Source organism: Trachurus trachurus (assembly GCF_905171665.1).
Source record: "Trachurus trachurus genome assembly, chromosome: 16".
NCBI lineage: Eukaryota > Metazoa > Chordata > Actinopteri > Carangiformes > Carangidae > Trachurus > Trachurus trachurus.
In genome coordinates, this window is record NC_139902.1 from 15,980,556 (window position 1) to 15,999,809 (window position 19,254).

The window sequence follows — 19,254 nt, forward strand, 5'->3', positions numbered from 1 at the left end:
GCTATTAGCTCATTGAGTTACGAGCTCGTTCTTGGTGTCAGAGGTTGTGGGTTCGAGATCCAGCAAGGGTGATGATGATGATAGATCATAATGCCAGATGTCCTCAATTGGTAACACAAGATAATAGTCCTGATGGTGGCATCACAGCCAGTGTTGTGCTAGTTACTGAAAATAGTTACAGTTACTTGTTACTTCATTAAAAAAGTAACTCAGCTAGTAACTCAGTTACTTCAACCAAAAAGTAATGCATTACTGAGAAAGTAACTTTTTCGTTACTTTAAAACGTTTTTTTCCCCCAATGCTCCCTGTTAGAGCCATTTTTGGGTTATTTGTGTTTGTTCATTTTTTTTGTTATTACCTGGAGTCCACAGTAGGTGGCGCGCTGTACTGGTTGTGCAGGAATTGTGAACTAGAGCCACAGGTAATTACTTAGCAGGTGTGCTGCTGACGGGAAGAGCACTTCGAAACCACATACTCCATACTACATACTTCCATACTGCATACTTCCATACTCCATATACTAATCGATCATACAGTATGCAGAGCGTTCACACTGCTGCGTACTATGATAACCCACAATGCATTTCGCTCCTGCCCGAGCCGAAATCAGCCGCCCTGAAGCTGATTTCACTTAAGCTCTAAACTCTGTAAATATATAACTTCAGCAACATTTGAAACATTTTCAGGCGAGAAAGTACTACTTCGTATCCCCATGGTGTTGAAAAAATGACAAAATAACACCTATTTACAATTTTAGTCGGACGAAGTCGGACTTCTCTGGCGTTAGTAAAACCATAGATATATATCTATGAGTAAAACCAGCCGTAGTGAGCACTGTACTTCCGGTTTCTGTGTCAAAATAAAGCACCCGTTGCAATTGACCATAAAGAAAGCCGTTACAATGACGTCAGTGCTCTTACTTTATAAACAGGAAGTGAACCTGTCCCCACTGTGGCTAGCTTGGAAACGCCGTTTGGACCGACCTCGTGCTCCTCCTTCTCCGTTCTTTTTTTTTTTTTTTTTTCGCGGCAAGGAAGAGGCGGTCCTTGACGTCACGTTGCGTTGCATCTTGGGTAGTTTGAGTATGAGTAGTGACCTCATGATGTATACTCAACATTTCGGCCGAATCTAGTATGCATCCGGGAACTTCTCGCCTACTGCAAATCGCATACTGCGCAGTGTGAACATACTGCATACTCAAATCGTTAGTATGAGTAGTACGAGTAGTAGGAGAAGTATGCGGTTTCGAACACAGCCACAGTCTTTCGACCGTCACAGTCGCCTTTTGGTTTGTGTTGTGGCAAATATGTGAGCCTTTTGTGTTATTCGTATGCACAGTTCGGTAAGGGCGCATATATGTCAAGAGCGCAATTCTGAATAAATGTTGATGATTGCAAGGCAAAGACGTGTTGGATTCATTGGACCCAGAAGACGACGGACGCGTCAATTACTAAGTTCCGTACAGCAGCCCCTCAGTGGCTTAGGTTCGTTTTGTTGTTTTATTTAAAGACCCACTCCCGTGAAAATCGTGTTTTTTGAGCTTTTCACATCCCAGCAAACATTTTTTGGTTGAAAAGACGTTTAAAAAACGTTTATGCCGACCGTTGAAAAGACGTTCAGAATTGGTTCAAAAGTGAAAGTTTTTTCAACGGCTATTTGTGGACGTCTATTCAACGTTCACGTATAAACCATATTTCACCAGGAAATGCTATATTTAAATTTTTCTCCTTATTTAATGTGGATACACAGTATATTGTTATGGTGGATCATAGCTGGTAAATTTTGTCTAAATTTCTCATTTGAAAGCACTATTGCAAAAGACGTTTAAATGTGGTCTAAATATGAACGTTCATTAAACGTCTACATATAGCCGTTGAAAAAACTTTCACTTTTCAACCAATTTTGAACTAGTTTTGAACATAGACGTTTTTTAAACGTCTATTAAACGTAAAAATGCTCACTGTAATATATAGTTGCTGACTATAGGATACCAATTCAACCACCAGCATATCTACTTTAGTTTACAGTAAGGACAAAGGCTACAATAAACTTGAATTTATTCAAATATTGAAAATCAACAGTGTTAAATACAGACACATTTATGAAATATGACACAGTACAACAATAACAATCAGACATGGGGGATTTTTCTAGAAAAAAAGTGGCAATATTTTGGGGGGAAAAGAGTCACAAAATATACAGAAAAAGTCTTCTTGAGCAAATAACACATGTAAGTCCTTCAAGTAATCTTACTTGAGACAGTAACAGTGTCAGGAAACACAAATTTAAATTGTTACACAATACAGTTACTCATTTTCTATTTAAAATACTGTATTTTAAATATTTAACTATTCCATTACTCCCCAACCCTGCAAACAATTAAAAAAAATATTTTCTCTAAATAAAATTGTTTAGAACAAAGGTTGTGGAATGCAAAACCACCACCACTAGTCGTCCCTGGAGCCTGTTTCAGGTGGTCTGCCATGGTGCTGTTGACATTTGCCTGTGGGGCTGGGATTCAACCTCATGACAGCATCTAAAATATTAGGGAAAGAGTATAGAAATTATGAGATGCAAGGATTTCACTGTGCAATCACTCAGTAATATAGACAAACTTTATTATTAGCAAAAATTACCTTTAATCACAGAGTACACCACAGTTTCTCTGTTTTCCCCCTTTACTTTTACTTGCATACAGTAGCCCATTTCAGTAGGGTGTGCCCTTTTCCCACTGGTCATACTTTCTCTATATGTTGTTGTAGTAGGACAAACAACAAAGTTTTAGGCCATTTTTTATCATCACAATCCCTCATTCACTCCCTCCCCTAGCTTGCAGCCCCCTCGCTTTCAGCTGTGTATTTTCTATGTAAAATGGCCTGAATATTAAATTAAGAAGGCTACGTCGACAGTCCAATTGTGGAATTACATGCAATAGCGAACTAACATTATAAACACACGCCTTAAGTAGTCGGGCAGAAAGTTTTGTCAAGGCCGCAGCATGAAAACGTTACAAGCTAGCATGCTAACCTGCTGCTAAGTTAGCATGCCCGAACGAGCGGCCTCGTCCGCATCGTTAGCAGCGTAAAATGAAACAAATGGTGTCATAATTTCTTGTTGGAACATAGGAAATACTGTACAGTAGTACATGCACTTACCAAAAATGCTGTATTTGACGACTCAGGCAGCGTGAGTAGGACCGACTCGTTCGCCGCACTCCTGCTCGTGCTCGCTCAGTGCAGCAGCCGGTTATGGTCAAGTTGACAAGTTGAGTCCTCAATCCAAGTGTTTGCGCATGCGCGTTACAGCAGTACACGGCATCCTCTAATTTTACATAAATTCATTAAAATATCACCATTGCTATGGACTGGAAGCTTTCTATTAACAGCACAAAGCTCATGTCCATATTTATGATATTTTATGAAACATTAAATGCGTTGAAATTACGTTTTGTTTAGACGTAATTTCGCCTGCCTCATTTAGAGAAAAAACATCAATCTAATCAATACAATCTCTTTTGAGAGCTACAACGGAACTGATTATCAACCAAAATTAAACAAATATGTGTTTTGCGCCACGTTGATGTTGTAACCGCTTTTTAGACGGTTGAAAAGAGGTTGAAAAACGTTCAAACCTTATATCAACCTGGTTTCAACCGGAAATCAACGTTGAAATTACGGTTTGTGTTTGCTGGGATGTTCCTGTGGCATTTTTCTTGTGTTAGAGCACATATCAGCAGAAAAGGAAGTGCAAAATTGCATTTCTGAGTTTTTCTGCCTTCAAATTGCTGTGAACCAATGGCAGACGCAAACTGGCAGTTTCAGGGAGACTGGAGTTGAGGGTGTCACAGCTCCAGGGGAGGGCACTAGTGCTATAAGCTCCCGCCCCGCTCTGCATCTGGCTCAGAGGTGAAAGGCTTGACAGCTCGGTGTAGCTGTCAAGTATAACAGGTGTAGCTCACCTGGTAGAGCAGCTTGCACTGTGAGCAAGGACAATGTTCCAGTCTGGGATTGAATCCCAGTGTGGAGTTTTACGCTAAACGCACTGAATCTGTAATTGTACAATGTCCAGCTGTCAGCAAGCGGGGGGTGGGGTGCGAGGAGGTGGCTGGGCGGGTGCAGAGCAGTGCAGTCTCCGCCCACCCCCCAGAGGTGCACTAATGTGCATTGCTAATGAGCTGGTTTTAAAATGACCAAAGGGTCGCGGGAGTGGGACTTTAAGAACAAGTCACTACACTCCCATTAAATGAAGGTTGATAGAATTCCCCTCTAACCTCATTTCAGTTCTGTACTGATGCTGATTAAAACACACGTGTTTTTATCTGTAAAATTTTACCATCATCATCATCATCATGCTGCATGATGTCAGCATGTAGCCTACAGCAGCATGACAGAACTGCAAACATCTCGAGGATACTACTTTCAGTGCAAGATACACACCTATGAAATTCTTTACCATCAGAAATTACATCCCAAACAGAACTAAAGAGGTTTAGTGTGAAAGTTAAACATTGGCTCAAGTAGCCCAAGAGGCAGCAGGAATGTGAACATTAATTTCTCTCAGTGTGAAGAACAACACTGGAGATCCTTACATCTTACTGTATACTGAAGAGTATTTGTTGAAATACACTTGATTGAGTAGAACATAAGGCAATGCATGTTGAACCAAGTGTGATGATGCCTCAGTTCTGCCTGACTCATTCAGGTCTGACATACAGTATATGCAAATTTGTGTTGCCTATAAACTATCTAAGTGGCTATCCATATCAAAGGACAAACGCCATCAAGTAAAAGCACACGTGCAGCCATAAATTTGAGATCTAGTCACAGTGAAGACCGTAGCACAGGACAGCATTTTTATACTCATCAAACTATTCACACACCTAATTTTTCTGGGTTATTGTTTAACTTCTTCTCTGTCTGTATCTGCTGCTAATTTTTTGATGAATGCAAAACGCACAACTGAAAGCAGTGGTGAGAGATTTTCTTGAAGAGGACATACAGTTATGGCATGTATAAAAATGGATTTGCTGAAGCCTTGAATTTGATGTGAATGATTACAACTGCCAGCCCACGACCCGGAATAACAGAGGCAAAATGGCAGAGAAGCATAATCATGATGTTTATTCAGAAGATGAGTAAATTCATTAAAGTGACATCTAAATTGACATAATTCATTCTTTAAATGAAGTTTAAATGTGAGAGCAAGCATATGAAAGCAAATGTATTGTACAGCATTTCGATTAATCAAAAATAATAAAAGCAATATGGTCCTGTCGGGTTGTGATATTTTCCTGTTTCCATGAAGAAATTGAATTTTGCCATACATTTGGAAATCCTGCAACAAATTAGAGGAAAATTGGAATCAATTAGATTCTGACCACGGGAGGGTCATGTAACCACAGTAAATACAGCAGACATGTTCTACACAATATAACTGGTCATGTAGCCTAGTATTTATCTGGTCTAAAGTATCTGCATTTGACACCAACTGTAGTGACAAAGTTGTTTAAATCTTCAATCCTCTTATTTCTCACACACATATAATTCAATTATGGTTTGATGTACCGTATTTTTTGATATATTTCTTTTAATGTTTGGTTTTGAAATATGAGATAAATATCTTTACCAGATATGAATTAGGTGTTAGGTGTTTACTCACCAAACTATTAAAGCGTGCCACAGAATGGGGACTTACGTTTACTAGATCAAATATAAAGGGAAGCAGACAATTAATGTAGGCTACCATTTGGTTAAACAAAACGGTATTCAAAAGAGGAAGAGTAAGGAATAGCTGTGCCCTGCCAAGGAAACTCACTCTCTTGGGGATGAGAAGCATGGTTTGGAGATTTAAGTGCCAAAGTTTACAGTGGTGGTGTTGTTTCTAAAGGAGAAGGAGGGAACCCACAAACATTTGTTTTAGTCTTGTCTGCTTACTGTTAGGGTCGTGTAATGTAGTTGAGGAACTCTGATGGCACTTACAAGTAACCAACACTGAGGTCTGCAGTGTTACCTTGGCGTCTGTAGGGTTGATAAACGTTATTTTTGTGTTATTTGATATTCTCAGTGGATGTCTTACATATATTTCCTTTAAAATGTGTCATGCAACAGAAGAATGAAACTGGTACCTTGAAAATCTGTTCCAGAAAGACTTCCTATAATGTGATGTAATAAAAATTAACAAAATATAATTTTATATATAGATATACACAGTATACAGTATATATACATTACGTTTGACCATATATATTTATATATATATAATTTGTCAAATGTCTATACCTGGGTTTCCCGTCGTTGTTCCAACTGACACGTTCATCCACTTCTCGACTGAAAGGGGTCGATATAAAACTTAATGCAATTGGGAATCACAGGTGAATCTTTGCACTTGTTGTTAGGCTTTTGGCGGTGTGAGGTGTTGTGAAGTGTTCTTACCGGGAAAATCGGCTCCAAATGGACCTCCTGTGGGGAAAGCAAAATGTAACTAATTGTCAGGATGGGTCAACTTTGTCCAGCTTGTAAAAGAAACAGTCTGCTGACAAACCGTTTTTCTGGTCTTGGTGGTCTCTCCCTGTCCTCGGGATATCCCCTAGACATTTTGATCAAGGTAAATTGATTTAAGTAAGATGAGGTAGAAAGGCTGTGCACAGATTTCATCAATCACTTTTATTTCACAAAAGTCAATTTTTTAAGAAGCTTACCTGGATACTCTATCCCATAGTGATCTCCTGTAAGCATTTTGAGACAGTAATTTAATGCACATTTTGGTCAAGATGCATAAGCTGCACAAAGTAACTGGTATCACCTGTTATATCTGTCTAAACACCAGCTGTGTGGCTACTGGCTGACAACAAGGCCACAAATCTAAACAACCCCGCAGGTCATTTACATGGCAGTGTTTCCTGTAATAGTGCACCCACTGGTGACACACTTGTGTTAGTGAATAAGGAAGAAATGGATTTGCATGGAACCTGTTTACAAACTTTGACTTTGTGTCAAACTAATGAATAACAAATCATATGGATATAGTTTTAATTAATTGGACTTATATATATTATGTTACTACTAAATGTGAGATGTGTGTTGAAGCAATATACTGTATACTTATGTATATCTTGGGCATATATTCTACAGGTCAGTATTGACACTGACTGGTTGGGCTTCATAATCTCCTGTTGATCAAAAGTTAAGTTGACTCAGTTCAGTTATTAAGTTACAGTATTACATTAATAACTTCACTTAAACCTAATACAAATTCATGGATCCTGTTATGTCATCATTATGTTATGCATTTTATGGTCAAAATACAAACCTTTTCTCTGGTCGAGGAGGTGGTGTTAGTGAGTGGTCATTGTGCTTCCTGTTGGTTAGAAACAATGTAAATAAAGTCATGTCATGTTCTCAACTCTAAAGCCAATGGAGGGGAATATTTTAACACTAATGTATTGTGCACAGTTTGAACGTATTTACTGTACCTTTTCCTCCAGACAACCACACCAAACACCACAGTTAGGATGATCGCAATCAGGACCAAAGTTGAGACAGGAATTGATATTGGAAGAGAGCTTCTGAGCTGGTACATCATTGACCCTGGTGATTTAAGAACAATTTAGGTTTGTTCAGATGTAGTAAAGAAAATATACAAGACAAGTGCAAGAGTTGTAGAGGACAGATGATCATGTGCTCTCTAACCCTTCACATTCAGCTTGACTGTGGTGGCTTGTTGCTTCTCATGCCAGAAGATGGCAGTACATGTCAGGTTTTTGACACCATCTCCTCCTGCAACAATGAAAGTGATCGAAGAGGTCGTCTCCCAGACGCCTGGAGATTTCAGGGTGTTTGTAACTTCACTGCTTTTGTAAGGGACACTCCATGAGAACTCCGGAGGATGTGAGGAACAAGTGTGTTTCACAGAGCACGAGACATCTAAAACTGAACCAGCATCGACCTCTGTGGGAACCTGGGACATCACTGGAATTCCTGGGGAAGCTGAGAATACAAAACACAAAACGCAGCGCTGTAATAGGTTAGAAAGCAAACAGGAGAATGTATTTGCAAATGAAATTTCAACAAGGTAAATAGTTGTGCCTTCAGACCTGTCATAATGATAAATACACAACTGTTGTTAAATCTATATGTCCGATGTTCTCCCTCTGCTTGGAAACAGAAGGGCCCATTGTCAAAAGGCTTGATGTCATCAATTTCCAATGAGCAGTCGCCCTGCTGCAGATCTCCCACTATTTTGGTGCGACCCTTGAAATGATCAAGTACAAGACTCTGGGCATTATGATAGACAACCCCCCCAGTCTTTTTGGTCCAAATGCCACGGTCAAGAATCACATCGGCCTCATAATGGAAGCGGCAAGGAATCACCACACAGGAGCTGGTCAGGGCTGTGAATCTGAAAGGGACGTCCGCAACGAGAAACGCTGCAAAGAGAGACGAGTCATTACGTGGCATGTAGAAACGACTCATCATGTGACACAACAAAACAGAAAGGTGTGTTTTGAGAGACATGAGAAGTACACCCACTGTCATTTTCATGTGGATCTCTTTCTTCTATTGGTTTGACATATTCTGGAAAACATGACAGCAATTCAAATTGAATTAGTATCATAACTTGTTTACTTCCGGGCAGAAAAATAGAAAAAAAAAGTTTGATTCCACTTTCATAACTGTACCATGAATTAATGGTTAGGCAACATCCATTTAGCTTCTTTGTTTAGCATAAACAATGGAAAAGCTGGAATGGGGAAATGGCTATTCAAGATTTTACCCTACCGGTAAGTTGTTTCCAGGGGACTCTAAAAAGTGAAGTTTGTTGTTCAATGTCAAGAAAGTGACTGTTGTAAGACTACATTTGCTGTTGTGAGTTCAAGGCCTCCTAACCACCATCTATTTCCCAGTCTCCACTTAAACTAAGCTAAATGGTTGCTGGATGTAGCTTCAGATTTAGATAGATAGATATACTTTATTGATCCCAAGCTGGGAAATTGCAGTTAACAGGTCTACGGGTGTGACTGTGCAGTGTGCAGCAGAGCATACAGGAACTCACGTTTTATATGAAGGATTGTGGAGTTTGAAGTCTCTCCTGTCAGAAACCTTGCAGTGCAGGTCAAAGGTTTGCCATCATCTTCCAGAGAACCAATAAAGGTCAGATTTGACACAGTTTCGTATGTGTTGCTCGATAACACTTTGGTGTATGAGGAACTGTGCATGTCTTTAAAGTTCCAAGCAATGAATGGTTCATTTTTCTTGCATGTGTAGGAAACAGAACAAATGACACTTGTTGCTACGCCCTCTGTTGCCTCGCCAGGTTTCTCGACCATTTTGATTTCTTTGTATGGACCTGGAGAAGAGATGTGATAGTGAGGCTTAGAGCTAAACAAGAAGATTAAATTCTAATCCAAACAACAATTTATCTCTGTCTCTGTACTCACATTCAACATTCAGCCTTAGCTCTCCAGTGGCACTTTGACCACCACCATAGCGAACATCACAAGTCACACTGTTGTCTGTCTCTTGAACAGTCCAGGTTCGTTGAACTGTCCTTTCCCAAATCCCGTCTGTTACTAGAATGTCCACAGGGGGCTTGGCTCCTTGGACATCCTTCAGGGTCAGGCTAGGGGGTGCAGAAAGACATGCATGCTGTACACTGCAGGACACGGTGCTCTGCTCTCCCACCTTGAGGGTACCACTGATGCTCAGGTGTGGCGCCTCTGCTTGATCTATACATTTTAAAGCAAGTATAGTCACATGGTAAATTGCAGTTTCTGGGGGGTTCAATTCACTAAAAGAAAACACAGGTTCAAGTACTATACTTACCTGAAACAAAAAGTTGAGTTGTTTTATCGTAAAACGTGTGGTCCATGGTATGAAAGGAGGTAATGGGATCCTTATCTATCCATGGGTAAAGTCTATCCTGGTTGTGCGACATCTGCAGCCTTTCAATCTTAAGACTACAATTCCCCCCGCTCACAGAACCAACCAAGCTTGTTATCCCAGAGAACTCACTAATAACACTCTGTGATTCCCCATATACAGGTGGGTATCTATTGCTCTGATACAAGTACCATATTACCCGGAGGTTAGCAGGCGGGGAGTTTTTGTAGGTGAATCTGCAAGGAATGATGATACATGAACCTCTCATGCCTGTGATGCTGCTAGGAGTGGTGAATGACCAATCACGAAAGAGCATATTTCCTAGAAGAAGAAAGAATGGAAAAAATAGGTAACCCTTTAATTTACAGGCCGCTAATTACGTGATAATGCCAAGAAATAACCATTAATTCCCTAGTAATGTGAAGAAATAATAATAATAATAATAATAATAATAATAATAATAATAATAATAATAATAATAATAATAATAATAATATGTCATGTTTTTTCATAACGGTAAAATATTACATGTGCCTTTCATGCTTTGAATTGTTTGGGAAAGGCCAGCATTTTCACCAAGTCCTTGCAATTGTCCGTTATTTCTGGTCTATTTCAATCAATCGCCATTACTTGACTATTTCTCAACAGGCCTACTATGAAATTGACTGTTATTTCTAGGCTATTTCTAGACATTGTGATACAATTAATTATTATTTCTTGTCTATTTCTTGAAATTATCACATAATTAGCAGTCTGTAAATTAAAAGGTTGCCAAAAAATAAAACCATTTGCAGCAAAGTTTACACCTTTTAAACAGATGGCGTGTGACCCTTAACACTAAAGATATTTGTCCTCAGGTGACCCCACATCAGGTTGTGTCTCAAATCTGCAATTGCTGGCTTTGGCCACTTGGGGCCAGCAGAGACATCAACTATTAGTGAACCACCAGTTTGCTCGTCCCACAGATACAGAACGACATTAGTTGCTGTGAAGTGTGAACAGCTAAAAGAAGCTAAGATGCTCAGTGGCGCTGAGGAGAACCACAATGCTGGGTGATGACTATTTGTGGGTTTGTCACTATTTACATTATGTAAAAATATTAGTCATAGTTGCTCTAATTTCGGCATGATGTGCGAGAAGTACAATTTTTTTTTCACTCATGCGAGATAGAGTAGAAGAAATCAAATAAATTCTACTCACTCTTTACACTTAGGATGATGCTCCGTTCTTGCCTTCCTCCCCCAATGAACTGCGCATAGCATGTCAGAGATCTTCCGTGGTCGTTTCCAGATGCGGTGAATTTCAGTGTGGATTCAGTCTTCCACTCAGTATTTGAAACCTTTTTGGTGACAGTGGACGCTGGCATGTTTCCATAGTTCCATTGGAGAGTTGGCATATTTGCAGGACATGTGTATGTGGCAGTGCATATTACTGTCTTTGCATGCCCCTCAAGAAATTCTGTTGATGAGGGGCTGATGGTCAGAGGTGAAATAGAACCTGAGATACAAAAGGTAAATATTAAAAATTTAGGTCAGCATGTAACAAAAACATGTTTTTTTTTTCTATGTTCATCACATACATTCTGCATTTAAGGTCACAGATTTGGTTGCACGTAGGCCACCAGTGTGCCCGACGGTGCACTCCACAGTTTGGTAGTCTTTCTCAATGTGCAACATAGTTGTCAGAGAAGTTTTGTACTGGTCCATGAACTTGATGGTACGCCTCTGTGGCTGTTGCAAGTGGATGTTGAGATTCAGAGTGGGTGGGTAAGTGGGACATGTGTGATAAACAGAGCATTCGACTTGCACATATTGTCCGACCCTCTTGTCTCCAGTGATCATAATTTGTGGTTTCTCTGCAGTGTCTAAAAAGAAAACATGAACATGTATTAGGAATAGATGTGAATTAACTTCAATCAATAAACATTTCATATGTTCACTACCTACCCACTACTTCAATTGTTACAGTTGTATCAAAAAATCGGTAGGTGCTTTTCCCCACATTCTCGGGATCTATCCATGGGTAAATCTTCTGTCTGTGGTGATACCAAGTCACCGGGTAGATCATAAGACTGCAAAATTTTCTTGCTCGATTGTACAGACGTGTTTTCCCTTTAAATTGACCAATGACATTATTTGGAGACCAGTTATCATAAACCAAAGGATATCCACGGTTTACATACTGGTACCAAACCACTCGATCTGGTCTTTGAGGTGGATACTGATAATAGTCAAAACTGCATGGGATGACAAGGCAGGAGCCCGCCAGTCCTTTAATGTGGCTGGGCAACTTCACATTCCAAGCACTGGAACTACAGAGAATAAAACCTGTGAGGGGAACAAGACAGTTAAGAAAGGGTACTGAAAGAAGGAAATGGCAGTTAGTATTTATATTTTTAATAGAAATTGAAATGTACAAAAACTGTGGTACCTGTAATACAGAAGCTCAGGAAAATACAGTTAAATCCAGACATCTTTTCATTCACCTGAAATGTAAAGTACAGTTAAAATATGCAGTATGCTCTGCAACTTTCCTGTGTTCCTACCAGCACAGAAAAGTTGCAGAGTGAGGTTGCAGCCAGCGTGACCCCCCTCAGGCTGCAGCCGTGGCACGATTCATCCAGTTAAATGTTTTTCTACCACTTAATATTATTTAAGGTCGAGAAACTACATAGTGTTGCTTTAACGTTTTTCCGAAGTTTTAAAAAGAAATAAAACAGAAAAATGTGTACTCATTTATCAAATTTGATAAATAGATAAATAGAAAACCTAATGAAAGAAAAACAAAAAAAATCACTTTAAGGTCATTAAGGTGGTGCCCAATAAGGTGAATTTCCATTGAGGCTAGGGACTCTCAGGGGACACATAATACTGACAGATGTACAGTCAAATTCAAAGTAGCAGATGGCAAGATTTCCGGTTATTAACTCTAGGGATAAGGTTTCTCAGAGCAAAAGGAGAAATTGTTACACTATTATCATTAAGTTATCATCATGCGTGCAAAGCCCCTTTGTGTCTCAAATTTCAGTTTTCTAACGTATATTGCTTTGTACACATTAGTTGTTTTTTTGCAGTTAAACAGGAAGACCTAATCTTAAAATCACTGACACAAAAGCACTAACAAAGAGTTATTGAAAAATATTGTAACACATTCATCATACTTGTTTATTTAATATAAATTACATAAGTGTCATAGTAACAGTAACAAATAAAAACATAACTTTCATAATGCATAGTCCTTTTCTGTTGCTTTCATGTCTGAAATGATACAGATCACTAAAAAAGCACCAACTCATGAACATCTAGATTTTTTACAAATACAGGAAGATTTATATTTATCTTGTGTATTTTTTCCAAATGATTAGATTGCTTACCTCCATGAGTGAATGTTCAGTTTCACTACTTGTGACAAAGGTTCCTCTAATCTCTCTTTATGGACCCACGCACCACCACCACACCTACTAGAATGTGGGTGGAGGGTGTGATTTCTGAGCTACAAGGGGGGAAAAATTCTCTAAAGCATACTGACATCCATGGCCATAGCCAGCTATGAGGTCACATGCTATGTTGCTACATGAATGAGAATTTTTTTTAGCACTATTTCCTCATCCCAAAGTTTACCTTTTTTTTTCTTTGATAGATGCCTGAATTGAGGTCTGTAGTTAACACAAGCTCAGTGCATTTTGTCATTAAATTCCCCAGCAAATAGCAACTTAAAATTAGCCACTGGCCCTTTGTTGCTGACCAGGGGTGCCCAAATATGTTGATCGCGTTCAACCGGTAGATTGCAAACGTAGTGCGGGTGGATCACCTGAAATTCCCCAAAAATGTTTAATTTAGATTCATCCCTAAATAGGACTAATTGGTTTAGAAAATTAATGAATAAATGTTTCTATCCCCCTATGGCATTTGGCCATTGATTGACGTAGCCTACAGGGCAGGCGGGGGGAAGTCTGAGATCTTCTCTTCTCTTCTCTTCTCTTCTCTTCTCTTCTCTTCTCTTCTCTTCTAATGATCTATGCAACCCTGGTTGACTCCATTCAGTGCAAGCCATCAGAGTATGGTACATAAATGTATTGAATGTTCCAATAAATGCTGTCACTTGTGTACAGTATTGATGGTTACACTGTTTGTCACCTACAGTATGTGCATAAATTTTGATGTACAATACCAAGGGTTACATTCCTCTCAATATCAGTTTGACGTTGTGTTATAGGGCCCTAGTTTGGTGGCGCAGCGCAGGTGGCGCAAGGTAGCGCAGCTGGTCTAATGCAAGTTTCGACCAGCGCAGCCTAGCGCAAAGTCAGATTGGAAGATCGGCAGATCGCGCTGCGCTGAGATAGGCGTGGCCGCGCAGCAGGGGGAGGCGTCACAGATTCAGCTTGGTGCAGTGGAAGTTTTGTGCGAAAATGTCTCGCCGAGGTTGCGCTGAAAACCAGGGGTGGAAAGTAACGAGTTACATTTACTCAAGTTACTGTAATTAAGTAGCTTTTTTGTGTACTTGTACTTTTTTGAGTAATTTTTAAAATCAGTACTTTTACTTTTACTTGAGTACATATTGTTGGAAGAAATGTACTTAGTTACATTTTAAATAGCTTAAGTTACAAAGTAAAAAATATATAACTCTGTGTGGGTTGTCAAAAGTAGCTACGCTGCTGCCGCCTCTCTCTCTCTCTCTCTCCCTTCACAGACACACACAGCAGCAGGCAGGTCATCTATGCAGGCAGGTACACACACCTCTCCCCCCCCTCACCGCTACGTGAGTTTGTGCATAACAGGGCTCGTCGCTATGTTGTCGTCTTAATATTAGCCATTAGCCACAGCTAGCGGTTAAAAGCTGACGTTAATGATTAAAGACAACGTTATCAGGCATGTCCATCTATTCGGCTACGTTTATGGTGACCGTGCCAGACACACCGGGGCTGAAGGCCGGACCGGCAGTCCGTTGAGTTAAATGTAGGAGCCCAGTCAGATCCATGGCCATGCTCAGAGGAACAGACAAGCAGCCCACTGCTTCAGAGCAGTTACAGTAGAGGCAAGAGAGAGAGAACCTACAGTAAAAGGTCAGAATCAAGTTGGTGCCACAGGAGCTAAAAGATGATGGAGACCAGTGTATCGATGGAGAAGGGGCAAATTTGGAACACAGAGACATGCACGGAGAATGTGAGGCCAATCTCTGGCCATTATAGCCTACCCCCCCCCCCAAAAAAAAAAAAGTAACTAAGTAACTTTTACTCTGAGTAAATTTTAAATGAACTACTTTTTACTTTTACTTGAGTAGATTTTTACACCAGTACTTTTACTTTTACTTGAGTAAAATTTCATCAAGGTAACAGTACTTTTACTTGAGTAGATTTTTTTGGTACTCTTTCCACCCCTGCTGAAAACTCGCCACCTCCAACCAGGTCTAATCTCAGCGCAGGGCGGAGCGCAGCAGGTGCAGTGGAAGTTTGGCTGACTGACCTGCAGTGCACACACGTCACCAAGACCTCACAGGCAGATCTCCACAGTTCCAGACACATTTCAATGCAATAAATATCCACAATAACCACTATTTAATGCAACTAATGGAATCAACACGTGAATTTATATCTATATAGATTGTCCCGTCACATCTGACGTCAGATCAAAGCAGAGATCAAAGGCTGTGGCACGCGTAAAGGAAACTCCACCTGAATTAACACAGCAGGGACGAACTGGCACTAAAAGTGCAGTGTCGGTAGCCTCGGTATTAGATAGTCAGTATATAGCCTACTACAGTATACTCATCATCTCTCATCACAGAGAAAAAAGAGACGGACAGAGAGAGAGAGAGAGAGAGAGAGAGAGCGTCCTTTACGCTGATTTCATCCCTGTTACGCATGGTGTTTGTTTATGTTGTGATTACACCTCCCATCTTTCTTACACGGGGTTTGAATAAATGTGAGTTTCTTAATTAGTTTATTAGTTGTTGTTTTTTAGCTGGGCAGCGGTTCTCAGTGTATCAGATAAAACCTGAAGTGCGAAGTGCACGTCACCAATACGTCACAGGCAGGTTTCCACAGCTTCAGGCACATTCAATGCAATAAATAACCACAATAGCCACTATTTAATGCAACCAATGGAATCAGCACGTACATTTATATCTATTTGGATTGTACCGTTGCATCTGATGACAGATCAAAGCAGAGATCAAAGGCTGTGGCACGCGTAATGGAAACTCCACCTGAATTAACACAGCAGGGACGAACTGGCACTGAAAAGCAGCTGTGGATGTCCCAAGCAGGACTGAGGGAGGAGGATGACTGCATGTCTCTGCCGTGTTGAGACTACGCACTGCAGTTGTGATGATCGCTTTATTTATTTATTTACTTATTAATTCATTAGCGGAGCGACCGCGTCACGCAGCCGTAATGAAAAACAAAACACAAATCATTATCTCTCTTAGTCCACCATAACAGCCTCGGTATCAGATAGTCAGTATAGCCTATACTCAGCATCTCTATCACAGAGAAAAAAGAGAGGAGGACAGAGAGAGAGAGAGAGAGAGAGACAGAGAGAGAGAGAGAGCGCGTCCTTTACGCTGATTTCATTCCGCATGGTGTTTGTTTATGTTTTGATTAGTGTAGGCTAAACCTCTCATCTGTCTTACACAGGGAATAATAAATTGAAATGAATAAATGTGAGTTTCTTCATTAGTTTATTAGTTGTTGTTTCTTACAATGAGCACCGGTTCTCAGTGTATCAGATCAAACCTGATTAAGGATGTTAGTAAACTCATTATTGGTCACTCTGATCTCGGACCTCCGGGGAAACAGCTGTTTCCTCCTGGGAGAGGTTCGGCCTCTGGCGTCGCTGTTTCCTCCGTCCATGTCCAAGTATAAAATGACAAACTTGCAGCGCGCATCACCCGCCGCGCAGTTAAAGGTGAGGAGAGGAGCTCCTTTGATTGGTGAAGATCTGACTCGGCTGTGTCAAACCCACTCCACGCCTTTCTCTCCTCCTCCTGTCTCCCTCCCGCCCTCTCTCCTCCCTCTTCACCGTTTGCGCCGGTGGGAGGGACGAGGGGCGGGCTTGCGCTGGTCTAAGTCTGACTGCGCGGCCCACCAATCTTGCGAAATGGACCTGGGCCACACCCCGTTGGCGTGGCGAAGCTGCGCTGATGTTAGACTTCACCTGGTCTAAGAAACTAGGGCCAATAATGTACATACCATACTGTTCTATTTATCTGTGTGCCGTTCTACTTTTGTGTGGTGTTCTATGTATCTGTTTACTATCTGAATAAATAAACATACAGTATTTTTAGCCTTTTTCAATGTAGGTCATTTGTAGGTCATACCTCGGAAGCCGAAGAAATGTGGGAACCCCTGCTGTTGACGATCTGTACCAGTCCACTTTAGCAACTGTTGTGTTATACCCGGGCTTTGAAAAACTATTAATTAGCAAGAATAAAGGCTGGTGTGTAACAGGTATGCACACTAAATCAAGTTAAGTCAAATTAGGTAAGTAATTACGTTTGAAGTTGTAAATAGTGGTGACAATTAAAGCAGAAGTAGCAGAATGTTTGTGTTACTATAAGTCTTAAATAGTTAGGCTATATCTTCCGACAGCAACCACTTACGTAGAGTGTTTGGTCCGAAACACGGGTCTGTCAGTCACTCTGCTCTGCTGTAAGCCAAGGAGAAAACTACTTGTATACTTCCTTGTATCCTACAACCTTTATCCAATGACGAGAGAGAACGGCATGAAGGGCTGTGTGTGCAGCCAAGGGATGCGCGTGAATGTGGTGACGTAGGGACGAGGACCAATAGATCCATGACGAGGGCGGGGACTGCTACCTCCATCGGCTGACAAGAAGTCTCACTCGGCCCTCTCAGTGGCCGTGTTTCCACTGCAGAGTCGGACCCCGCGGCGACGTCGTGAGTTTCGATCGCCGCTTAATCGCTGTGCGACAGTTTCGACCGTGACGTCACCCAGGCAGGTCACAAGCACATGCACAAAAATCATAACAACAACGAAGAAGGATGGAAGGAGCTGAGGCGGTAGCCGCGTTTCTGGTTTGTGTGTTTCTGCACATGGCGGTTGATTGTAATCCTGCTTGAGTTTTTTTTTTTTTTTTAACTTTTCACGGCATTGTTTTGCGGCGTGAATGGTTCCCCAGTGTGTTGAGGTGCGCTGATATTTTCATTTCGCCGCGATGACTCAACCCCCCTCTGAATCTCCTCGGTGCTGTAGACTGCAATCAATGCCTGCACCTCATCGTAGGTCCATTTGACGTACATCTTCCTGCTGGTTTCTTGTTGTTTACAGGGTGTCTGCTAGGCTAATGCTCCCCTTCTGCTCCCCCTTTTAAAAATGCCGGTTGTTTTGGTGCTTTCTGGTGGCGTCAGAGCCTGCTCTAGCTTTAGCCAATCAGCGCCGGGTTAACCTCGAGCCCCACCCAGGAGCTTTTCAGGGCCGAACGGAGTACCTACCCTGGAGTAGGTACTCCGTTGGCCCCCGTAAAAGTTCCTGTGAATGGCCCTGGGGGGGGAGGTTCCTGCAGTGGAAACACACACCAATGGGGCTGGCCCCGTACCTAATATTACCCCAAAGTTCCTGCAATGGAAACACGCCTATGGTGGAATTAAAATGCAATTAAATCTGATGCATTTAAAAATCATGTGAGTTATTAAACTGTGAAGCATGGATCTATCTTGAAAAACTGTTAGTTTTGTATATAAAATCATGAAGACAATCAAATTCCACACTAAGGATACTTCCTTGAATTAACTTCCCTTTCAAGTGGGGGAGTTTTGCACACTGACACCTTACAGTAGTGAGGACACTTGACAGTGAAAAACTGGTGCAATGAAGACTGCAGGTGTGGCAAGGTGAAAAGGGCCCAGGCGGGGATTGAACCCACACCTCCCAGGTAAGAGTCACGCACGCTTGCCAGTCACCCAAAGGGACATCCCCTTGGCCAAGTAGCCAGGGCACATGATCAATTGGAGGCATAGTGACAGGAACCTCAACTGTCACACAGGGAAACCAGAATGGCGACTGGCCAGGTCTGGAAATCCAGAAGTATGGTGAGACACTGAACGTCACCACAGTCTGCTAATTGCAAGGCAGCGACAGCAAGGCGACTACTGAGTCGTGCTGCCATCACCGCTGGAATGACAGTGGAACGGGGCCTGGTGGAATCGCATACTGTCTTTGACCTACAGAGCCCAAATCGAGCTGTAATGTAATATACTTTGAGTGATTCATTATTTTTCAATACAGTTGGGTTAAAAGCTTCGCTGGTTTGCAATGCTTCACTTTGCCATCACTATCATTTTGATCGGATACTGAGCTTAGGTGTTTTTTCAATACGGCTTTAACCATGATGTGATTTTTCATAAGTGTTGGATTAC

General features: G+C 41.2%; 1 protein-coding gene and 1 long non-coding RNA gene across 2 annotated transcripts; both read right to left on the bottom strand.

The window, feature by feature from the left end:
- Nucleotides 1–6,427: 6,427 nt before the first annotated feature.
- LOC310999719 (uncharacterized protein) lies at nt 6,428–8,294 on the bottom strand (the record flags this gene model as incomplete). Its single annotated transcript, XM_083990275.1, has 7 exons — nt 8,093–8,294; nt 7,689–7,985; nt 7,472–7,586; nt 7,309–7,356; nt 6,698–6,724; nt 6,541–6,585; nt 6,428–6,458 (listed from the first exon to the last, which is right to left on the bottom strand). The coding sequence occupies exons 1-7, from the start codon at nt 8,097–8,099 to the stop codon at nt 6,428–6,430; spliced, it is 570 nt and encodes a 189-aa protein (XP_083846401.1). The 5' UTR covers nt 8,100–8,294.
- A 263-nt stretch (nt 8,295–8,557) lies between these two features.
- Nucleotides 8,558–9,933, bottom strand: LOC310999572. The gene is made up of 3 exons (XR_014596057.1): nt 9,437–9,933; nt 9,052–9,345; nt 8,558–8,573 (listed from the first exon to the last, which is right to left on the bottom strand). It is a non-coding gene; the product is annotated as an uncharacterized lncRNA (long non-coding RNA).
- Nucleotides 9,934–19,254: the final 9,321 nt, after the last annotated feature.